General features: G+C 33.5%; 2 protein-coding genes across 2 annotated transcripts; one reads left to right on the top strand and one right to left on the bottom strand.

The window, feature by feature from the left end:
- Positions 1–497, top strand: Tim10 (Translocase of inner membrane 10). Its single transcript, XM_962062.4, has one exon. It carries the CDS (start codon positions 141–143, stop codon positions 393–395), a length of 255 nt encoding a protein of 84 aa, XP_967155.1. The 5' UTR covers positions 1–140; the 3' UTR covers positions 396–497.
- On the bottom strand, positions 490–4372 carry LOC655589 (uncharacterized protein). Its single transcript, XM_001807380.4, has 13 exons — positions 4233–4372; positions 3974–4178; positions 3767–3924; positions 3431–3712; positions 3216–3384; positions 2769–3170; positions 2457–2722; positions 2276–2408; positions 1949–2223; positions 1064–1266; positions 895–1011; positions 732–840; positions 490–684 (listed from the first exon to the last, which is right to left on the bottom strand). Exons 1-13 carry the CDS (start codon positions 4266–4268, stop codon positions 517–519), a joined length of 2523 nt encoding a protein of 840 aa, XP_001807432.1. The 5' UTR covers positions 4269–4372; the 3' UTR covers positions 490–516.
- Positions 4373–11207: the final 6835 nt, after the last annotated feature.

Below are 11207 nucleotides of genomic sequence, written 5' to 3'. Positions count from 1 at the left end.
GTTGAGAAAAGGCGTTATGATAATATGAAAATAAGGGAACGCATGCGACTCTCGAACGTTGGTGATTACGAATTGGGTCCTCGTCACACTCCTCGAACTTAATTATCGTTAATAACGCGTCACATTTGCACGGAATTGAAATGGCAGAGAGTGACGCTCAAAAGTTGCAGTTGATGCAAGAATTGGAAATCGAAATGATGGCAGACATGTACAACCGTCTAACTACAGCATGCCACAAAAAGTGCATTCCTCCCGTTTACAACGACGCGGAAATTGCCAAAGGCGAAGCCGTTTGCATTGATAGATGTGTGGCCAAATTTCTAGACATCCATGAACGCATTGGCAAGAAACTTGGCCAACTTTCAATGCAAGACGAGCAACTTCTTAAGAAATAATTGGAGCGCCCCGTAGTTGGACTTAGTTATGTTTTGTTTTTGTTTGTAATTTAATTTTGTAATGTTGGTTTATTCTAGAGGTAATAAACTTGACTAGACAAAGTGTAGTTTTTATTTTTAATTAATCAATGCTTAAAACACTTTTCTTCGACTTGACTGCTTCAGTGGTTTGGAAGTGAGCCGCTGTTCGCTTCCTGATATCGTCCACACTGTCCTCACTTGAGGCCCACTCGAGAACTAGTCTCCGACCGTACAAGTGGGTACTTTGACACAAAGCCTCAAATGCATTCTAAAAAAATAATTATGCTAACAAGTTACAATTAATAATTAATTCACCTTGGCATCAGAGGCTGCCACAAAATCGACAAACGCAAAACCTCGATGTGAGCCCCCATCCAAGGCCATTTTCTTTGGGAGCCTTAACGCTTTAATTTCGCCAAAAACACTAAAACAATTAATTAAGTCATGTTAGTAGTACAATTAAATTTTAATAAAATGCCTAAAAAGTTCCCTAATTTCCTTCTGGTTAGCCTGGAATGGGATATTTCGAACCAAAATCTTGGTTCCTGTTTGTTTCGTTGCTTTGGTGCTTTTTTTAACAACTTTGACCTCGTTGCTAAAATTTAGTAAAATAAGATTAAGCGGAAATAAATTGGACAAGAACAAACTTCAACGTCCGTTCAGATCTCTTCAATTCTAGGGATTTGCCGTCTAGAGTGCTCTGCTGAAGGGTTTTGAGAGCCTTATCAGCGCTGCTTTTATGTATAAACCTAACAAAGCCATATCCCATGGATAGACGTTTACTTGGGTCGTTTTTGTCTTTTTTAGTTGCAACGCTGGCGTACGCAAGTTTGCCACAACTTTCAAAATGCTACAAAAAACATCTAAAAGTATAGAAATACCGAAAACCAAAACTAACAGGCGACTATTAAAAAAAAATAAAAACTGTTCTGAAATGGTATTTTTAAATCGAAAAGGACTGAGTTTTTGAGCACTTTTTTTGAGATAAAAATTATATTTTACACTTATGCAAAAACGCTTAAAGTTCTAAGGTGTCTAGGGTATGCAACTCGCTTACGCTCGTTGCATAACGACAGCCCTTGTGGTTTCGCACTCGTATTATAAATATCTATTTTTTTATTTATTACTACCAACGTTTCGGACCTTCTTTAGGATTTCTTCAGGGCAATAAATTATTGGGAAACAACATGGAGAGGTTTAACAAACCTAATTATTTATTGCCTTGAGGGAAGACCCAAAAAAGGTGACAAAACGTTGGTGTTAGTGGCAATTAATAAAAAAAAATTCGAACAATGCAGTTTTTTAAAGCGTTTCAGCATATTTTCGAAGTAAAAACTAATTTCGTTTTCAAAATCTCGAAAATACACAAGATTTCTTAATAATAATAATTTCTATCAATTTATACAGATGTAGTAACAAAATTGATACGAAAAACGTCAGTATTATACACAGAAATAACAATAACATAAAAATAATTTTAAGACTTAAGTGAACAAACACCACCCATTTCACTAGAAAATAAAAATACAAACCTTCCTTAGACCGTCATCAGTCGTTTGGAAATTCAAGTTTTTAACAAATAAAGTAGTATCAGGTTCAGATTCTTCCACAGTTTCTTCAACTTCATTATTATTTTCACTTTGTTTAACTTCTGTAGTGTCTTCATTCGTTACAGGTGGCTCTTTTCGTTCACCTAGAGAATTTTCCGGAGCCCACTCTAAATAAAGTGGCACATTTTTAAACTTCGTGTAAGCCAAACAAGTGAAAGCTTTCCGTGCCTCAGACGGTTCAAGAAATTCAACAATTGCTACAAAAACTCGTTAAATGTTTATTAACAACAAAAAAATACTCGTAGTTACCTGTAATGCCACTAGGGGGCAAAATCAACCGTCCAACCAAGCCAAACTTTTCAAATATTGTTCTAATCTCCTTGGCTTCAGTTTTATTCGGCAAATTCTTTACAAGGATCACTGTTTTCGACCTTTTACATTTCTAAAACTCGTAATTAATTGCCGCACATTTTGATCATTTCTTCCCTACATTGTTACTGAAAGCATCAAGTTGGACGCCTTCTTGCTCCAGATATTTCCTAGTTTGTGCCACGATTTGTGTCTCTCCCAGTGCAAGTCTCACAGCAGCGCTACCGTCATCATGTAACCCCATAACTTTTTCCTTTGAAGTACTGTAAGTGTCTGCAATGACTTCAGCAACTGCATTGTGCCCCAAAAATAGCGAATTCCAGTTATGAGACGACCCAGCTTCAGATTTCTGTTTCGCTTCCTTCTTCTTCTTAAAATTCGTACTTTCTGAAAATTAACAATAACTCCCCGAATTCTTTAGATAACTAAACACCTTCTAAGTCTGGTTCATCGGCCACATCTTTGCTTTTTCCTGGCAGAAGGTGCACCATGCGCCCGTGCAGAATAGAGCCATCCAGTTCCCCGTAAGCTCTAGCCGCGTGCTCAGGCATCACAAATGTCACAGTGCCAAAGCCTTTGATTTTTTTAGACGTGGGATCCACCGGCAAATTCACCTCAGCTAGCGGGCCAAATTTTGAAAATAGATTCTCAACATCGTCTTCTGTTGTAGTGTATGCCAAATTTCTCACAAAAATTTTGCCCGTCTCCGCGATATCTTCCTCGTTTTTGAGAGCCTCCTCCTGACTCACCCATTTTTTCCGAACATTATTTGAAGTTTCCTCGTGTTCGGTGTTATTTTTTCCGGAGTATTCCATGACGGAAATTCTTTTCCCGGCTAAAAGTGGGTAAAGAACTGCAATTTGTTTATTATGAAACTTACCGATGAAACTTCTGTCTTTCAGGAGGGCTTTCTTGTAGTCTTTTTCGGTCTTAAAGCCCACATACGCAATCCCGTGAATTTTTGCAGGAAGTCTGATAGAAAAGGGAGTAACGGGTTTTAGGAATTGTTTTATATCTTTCTTTCTGGAATTATATGGAAGGCCTCTCAACTAGACAAAACTAAATTAATAATTTATTTGGTTAATAACAAGTTACCTTCAGTGTAAATAAATCCAACTTTTTGGGTTCCTTCTTCGGTTTTTCTTTCTTCTTTACCAGTTTTTTCATGTATTCTAAGTCACTGATTTTTTGGTCAGCTAATCTGTCTTGCGTTTCTTCATCTGAGTCATTTTCTGAAGAGCTACCCTTTCCCTCATCTTCCTCACTTTCTGATTTGACATCGTGTTCTTTTTGTTTTTCTATAATTTTGCGCAATTTCTTGCTTTCTTCAGGATTGTGAAGCTCTAAAAATTCTTCAAACATTGGATCATCTTGATACTAAAAATTGTAGTGTCTTGAGTTATCACGATAATTATTAACACCGATTATTACTTTTTTAAGTAGTTCTATAGTTTCATCTTCTTTTTGATTCTTCTTTGCAACTTTGGGTTTATCATTGTCTTCTTCCTTTGTTAAAATACCGTGAGCCTTCTTATATGCGGTACTTTCTGGGGCATATTTACTCCAAGCTTTAGGTTTCTTGGAATCCCCTAAAACTAATAATAGTACAACAGACACCAAAAAATTACTGGAACACACCTAATAGTGCACATGGCTCAACCTTTATCTTTCTGGTGTGCATGAACATGCCATCAAAGTGTTTAATAGCTTCCTGGGCTTCATTTTCATTCTGGTAGCCCACGAAAGCAAACTCACGAAATTTACCCTCAGGGGTGTACTTTAACTGAACATCAGTTATAGTGCCTTTCTCTTGGAACAAATTTCTGAGTTTTTCTTCAGTTATCTGCAGTAATTATTGTTTTTAACACCCACAAGGTCACAAAATAGAAATACGTACATTTTTAGGTAAATTTTTAACGACCAAACGAGACATGTTCAATATTGTCAATGTTTTTGGACAATTTTTTCTATAAAAAATAGAAAATTTTTAAAATACCTAACCTCAAAAACACATGGCAATGACAGTTTGTACAGGCAACCAACTATACAGATGCTTAAAAAATTAATATTGTGATAATTTAAAACTAAAATTTGCATTAGGATCACATGAACGCAAAGAGGTGTTGACATTGTTTCACTATTAGCATTTCTGTGATCCTGGTTCAAAATCTCATTGGACATTTTGCAACTCTTAACCAAAAATAATTTTTTATTTGCGAAATTTTTAAATCGAAATTTTTATTAGGATAACAGGAACGTCAAAGGGTCTTTACAGTTAAAGACCTCCTTGTGTTCCTGTGATTCTGATACGAGATTTTATTTTTAAAATTTGTAATTGACACTTGTCGAGGCAATCAATTAAACACAAACTTAAAATCTATTTTTTTTTAATAATTTAAAATTAAAATTTGCATTAGGAATCACATCAAGGCAACGAGGTGTTTACATCGTTTCACTTCTTAACATTCTTCTGATTATGGTCCGAAATTTTTTCAAAGGGTTTTTAAAGACCTCTTTGCGTTCCTGTGATCCTGATACGAGTTTTCATTTCTAAAATTTACAATTGACAGCTAATATAGACAACTAATTATACAGAGGTTTAAAACATTAATTTTTTTCTAATAATTTAAAACTAAAATTTGCATTAGGATCACATGAAGGCAAAGAGGTGTCGACATCGTTTCACCTCTTAGCATTTCTGTGATCCTGGTTCGAAACCCCTTTCGACATTTTGCAACTCCAAGCCGAAGAAATAATTTTTTTATTTGCGAAATTTTTTAATCAAAATTGGTAGTAGGATAACAGGAACGTCAAAGGGTCTTTAAAGTTAAAGACCTCCTTGCGTTTCTGTAATCCTGATACGAGTTTTCATTTCTAAAATTTACAAATTGACAGCTTATATAGACAACCAATTATACGGAGGTTTAAAAAATTATTTTTTTTTCTAATAATTTAAAACTAAAATTTGCATTAGGATCACATGAAGGCAAAGAGGTGTCGACATCGTTTCACCTCTTAGCATTCCTGTGATCCTGGTTCGAAATCCCTTTCGACATTTTGCAATTCCAAGCCGAAAAAAAATTTTTTTTATTTGCGAAATTTTTAAATCGAAATTGGTATTAGGATAACAGGAATGTCAAAGGGTCTTTAAAGTTAAAGACCTCCTTGCGTTCCTGTAATCCTGATACGAGTTTTCATTTCTAAAATTTACAATTGACAGCTTATATAGACAACCAATTATACAAAAGCTTAAAAAATTATTTTTTTTCTAATAATTTAAAACTAAAATTTGCATTAGGATCACATGAACGCAAAGAGGTGTCGACATCGTTTCACCTCTTAGCATTCTTGTGATCCTGGTTCGAAATCCCATTCGACATTTTGCAACTCCAAGCCGAAGAAATAATTTTTTTTATTTGCGAAATTTTGAAATCGAAATTGGTATTAGGATAACAGGAACGTCAAAGGGTCTTTAAAGTTAAAGACCTCCTTGCGTTTCTGTGTTCCTGATACGAGTTTTCATTTCTAAAATTTACAATTGACAGCTTATATAGACAACCAATTATACGGAGGTTTAAAAAATTATTTTTTTTTCTAATAATTTAAAACTAAAATTTGCATTAGGATCACATGAACGCAAAGAGGTGTCGACATCCTTTCACCTCTTAGCATTCCTGTGATCCTGGTTCGAAATCCCTTTCGACATTTTGCAATTCCAAGCCGAAAAAAAATTTTTTTTATTTGCGAAATTTTTAAATCGAAATTGGTATTAGGATAACAGGAATGTCAAAGGGTCTTTAAAGTTAAAGACCTCCTTGCGTTCCTGTAATCCTGATACGAGTTTTCATTTCTAAAATTTACAATTGACAGCTTATATAGACAACCAATTATACAAAAGCTTAAAAAATTATTTTTTTTCTAATAATTTAAAACTAAAATTTGCATTAGGATCACATGAACGCAAAGAGGTGTCGACATCGTTTCACCTCTTAGCATTCTTGTGATCCTGGTTCGAAATCCCATTCGACATTTTGCAACTCCAAGCCGAAGAAATAATTTTTTTTATTTGCGAAATTTTGAAATCGAAATTGGTATTAGGATAACAGGAACGTCAAAGGGTCTTTAAAGTTAAAGACCTCCTTGCGTTTCTGTGTTCCTGATACGAGTTTTCATTTCTAAAATTTACAATTGACAGCTTATATAGACAACCAATTATACGGAGGTTTAAAAAATTATTTTTTTTTCTAATAATTTAAAACTAAAATTTGCATTAGGATCACATGAACGCAAAGAGGTGTCGACATCCTTTCACTTCTTAGCATTCCTGTAATCCTGGTTCGAAATCCCTTTCGACATTTTGCAACTCCAAGCCGAAGAAATAATTTTTTTATTTGCAAAATTTTTAAATCGAAATTGGTATTAGGATAACAGGAACGTCAAAGGGTCTTTAAAGTTAAAGACCTCCTTGCGTTTCTGTAATCCTGATACGAGTTTTCATTTCTAAAATATATAATTGACAGCTTATATAGACAACCAATTATACGGAGGTTAAAAAAATTATTTTTTTTTAATAATTTAAAACTAAAATTTGTAATAGGATTACATGGACGCAAAGAAGTGTTTGACATTGTTTCATTTATTAACATTCTAGTGATCATGGTCCGAAATTTTTTCAAAGGGTCTTTAAAGACCTCCTTGCGTTCCTATGATCCTGATACGAGTTTTCATTTCTAAAATTTTTAATTGACAGCTTATATAGACAACCAATTATACAGAGGCTTAAAAAATTAATTTTTTTCTAATAATTTAAATATAAAATTTGCTTTAGGATCACATGAACGCAAAGAGGTGTCAACATTGTTTCACCTCTTAGCATTCTTGTGATCCTGGTTCGAAATCCCTTTCGACATTTTGCAATTCCAAGCCGAAAAAATATTTTTTTATTTGCGAAATTTTTAAATTGAAATTGGTATTAGGATAACAGAAACGTCAAAGGGTCTTTAAAGTTAAAGACCTCTTTGCGTTTCTATAATTTTGATACGAGTTTTTATTTCTAAAATTTACAATTGACAGCTAATATAGACAACTAATTATACAGAGGTTTAAAACATTAATTTTTTTCTAATAATTTAAAACTAAAATTTGCATTAGGATCACATGAACGCAAAGAGGTGTCGACATCGTTTCACCTCTTAGCATTCCTGTGATCCTGGTTCGAAATCCCTTTCGACATTTTGCAATTCCAAGCCGAAAAAAGATTTTTTTTATTTGCAAAATTTTGAAATCGAAATTGATATTAGGATAACAGGAACGTCAAAGGGTCTTTAAAGTTAAAGACCTCCTTGCGTTTCTGTGTTCCTGATACGAATTTTCATTTCTAAAATTTACAATTGACAGCTTATATAGACAACCAATTATACAGAAACTTAAAAAATAATTTTTTTTCTAATAATTTAAAACTAAAATTTGCATTAGGATCACATGAACGCAAAGAGGTGTCGACATCGTTTCACCTCTTAGCATTCTTGTGATCCTGGTTCGAAATCCCATTCGACATTTTGCAACTCCAAGCCGAAGAAATAATTTTTTTTATTTGCGAAATTTTGAAATCGAAATTGGTATTAGGATAACAGGAATGTCAAAGGGTCTTTAAAGTTAAAGACCTCCTTGCGTTCCTGTAATCCTGATACGAGTTTTCATTTCTAAAATTTACAATTGACAGCTTATATAGACAACCAATTATACAAAAGCTTAAAAAATTATTTTTTTTCTAATAATTTAAAACTAAAATTTGCATTAGGATCACATGAACGCAAAGAGGTGTCGACATCGTTTCACCTCTTAGCATTCTTGTGATCCTGGTTCGAAATCCCATTCGACATTTTGCAACTCCAAGCCGAAGAAATAATTTTTTTTATTTGCGAAATTTTGAAATCGAAATTGGTATTAAGATAACAGGAACGTCAAAGGGTCTTTAAAGTTAAAGACCTCCTTGCGTTTCTGTGTTCCTGATACGAGTTTTCATTTCTAAAATTTACAATTGACAGCTTATATAGACAACCAATTATACAGAAACTTAAAAAATTATTTTTTTTCTAATAATTTAAAACTAAAATTTGCATTAGGATCACATGAACGCAAAGAGGTGTCAACATTGTTTCACCTCTTAGCATTCTTGTGATCCTGGTTCGAAATCCCTTTCGACATTTTGCAATTCCAAGCCAAAAGAATATTTTTTTATTTGCAAAATTTTTAAATTGAAATTGGTATTAGGATAACAGGAACGTCAAAGGATCTTTAAAGTTAAAGACCTCCTTGCGTTCCTGTAATCCTGATACGAGTTTTCATTTCTAAAATTTACAATTGACAGCTTATATAGACAACCAATTCTACAGAAGCTTAAAAAATTATTTTTTTTTCTAATAATTTAAAACTAAAATTTGCATTAGGATTACATGAACGCAAAGAGGTGTCGACATCGTTTCACCTCTTAGCATTCTTGTGATCCTGGTTCGAAATCCCATTCGACATTTTGCAACTCCAAGCCGAAGAAATAATTTTTTTTATTTGCGAAATTTTGAAATCGAAATTGGTATTAGGATAACAGGAACGTCAAAGGGTCTTAGAAGTTAAAAACCTCCTTGCGTTTCTGTGTTCCTGATACGAGTTTTCATTTCTAAAATTTACAATTGACAGCTTATATAGACAACCAATTATACAAAAGCTTAAAAAAATATTTTTTTTCTAATAATTTAAAACTAAAATTTGCATTAGGATCACATGAACGCAAAGAGGTGTCAACATTGTTTCACCTCTTAGCATTCTTGTGATCCTGGTTCGAAATCCCTTTCGACATTTTGCAATTCCAAGCCAAAAAAATATTTTTTTATTTGCGAAATTTTTAAATTGAAATTGGTATTAGGATAACAGGAACGTCAAAGGATCTTTAAAGTTAAAGACCTCCTTGCGTTTCTATAATTTTGATACGAGTTTTTATTTCTAAAATTTACAATTGACAGCTTATATAGACAACCAATTCTACAGAAGCTTAAAAAATTAATTTTCTTTCTAATAATTTAAAACTAAAATTTGTAATAGGATTACATAGACGCAATGAGGTGTTTGACATCGTTTCACTTCTTAACATTCTTGTGATCATAGTCCAAAATTTTTTCATATGGTCTTTAAAGACCTCTTTGCGTTTCTGTGATCCTGATACCAGTTTTCATTTCTAAAATTTGCAATTGACAGCTTATATAGACAACCAATTATACAGAAACTTAAAAAAATATTTTTTTTTCTAATAATTTAAAACTAAAATTTGCATTAGGGTCACATGAACGCAAAGAGGTGTCGACATCGTTTCACCTCTTAGCATTCCTGTAATCCTGGTTCGAAATTCCTTTCGACATTTTGCAATTCCAAGCCAAAAAAATATTTTTTTTATTTCCAAATTTTTAATTCAAAATTTCTATTAGGATAACAGGAACGTCAAAGGGTCTTTACAGTTAAAGACTTCCTTGCGTTTCTGTGATCCTGATACGAGATTTCATTTCTAAAATTTACAATTGACAGCTTATATAGACAACCAATTATACAGAGGCTTAAAAAATTATTTTTTTTTCTAATAATTTAAAATTAAAATTTGTAATAGGATTACATGGACGTAAAGAGGTGTTTGACATCGTTCCATTTATTAACATTCTTGTGATCATGGTCCGAAATTTTTTCAAAGGGTCTTTAAAGACCTCCTTGCGTTCCTGTGATCCTGATACGAATTTTAATTTCTAAAATTTGTAATTGACAGTTTGTATAAGCAACCAGTTAGTTGTATAGTTATACAGAAGCTTAAAAAATTTATTTTTTCACTTCTTTGCATTCCTGTGATCCTGGTCCATAATCCTTTTCGACATTTTGCAGCTTCAAGCGGAAAATAATTTTTCATTTGCGAAACTTTTAAATCGAAATTTGTATTAGGATAACAGGAACGTCAAAAGGTCTTTAAAGTTAAAGACCTTCTTGCGTCCTTGTGATCCTGATACCTCCATTTCGAAATTTTTCTACGTAAATGCGACTTTGCTATTACACTACTAACTCAATTATCTCGCAAGATTCTCTCACCAAACACAAAAATGTACCAAATTATGTCAAAAAATTTTGGTCATTAACTTGGGCATTTGAGATTAGCGAGTTATGTTTTATTTACACAATTTAATGATCTTTGAGAAGCAAAAACAAAAAATTAGGTATTGGAAGTTAAAGTAAAACAGCAATTACGATTACTTTAATTTTACTTGAAAAATGACTTTTATTTACCTAACAGTTTATTGGTATCATTTATTATTTGCAGCATGAAAAAAAACAACTTTTATTCTTTTACAATTATTTTAATATTATGTAAGTACATCACCACGGTCTATACATCCCAAACAAGTAATTGCAATCTGGGCAATAATGGTAAATATTCTTGCATGAATTCATGCAGTAGGGTAACATCGCGCAAGGCCAACAACCAAAAAGACACAAGGCCGCAGCTGTAATATGTGTAAACTTCGAACGCTGAGCCTGTGTCGCTGTAATAACAACAGTGGCACAGTGTGAGCACCAAATGTATATAGGGTCTGGCCCTAGCAACACTTCCTCAGCTGAAAAATAAGACACATAACACAAACGCCACATAACATAACATACAACATACAAGAATTGTTGCTAATTTCCCGAGACCACACACCATGTATTTGGTTATAAGACGGTGGCGGGATTCTCGAAAAGGGGCTAATGTGCTGCATTTCCATTGACCTCACATCCCTCCTTATATCTAGCGAGGGGCGCCCCTGCTTTATTACCGTGGAGTAGCTGGGGGGCACACAGG

Source organism: Tribolium castaneum, chromosome 1 (genome assembly GCF_031307605.1).
Source record: "Tribolium castaneum strain GA2 chromosome 1, icTriCast1.1, whole genome shotgun sequence".
NCBI lineage: Eukaryota > Metazoa > Arthropoda > Insecta > Coleoptera > Tenebrionidae > Tribolium > Tribolium castaneum.
The sequence above is the reverse complement of the archived record's forward strand: the minus strand, read 5'-3'. Positions and strand labels throughout refer to the sequence as shown.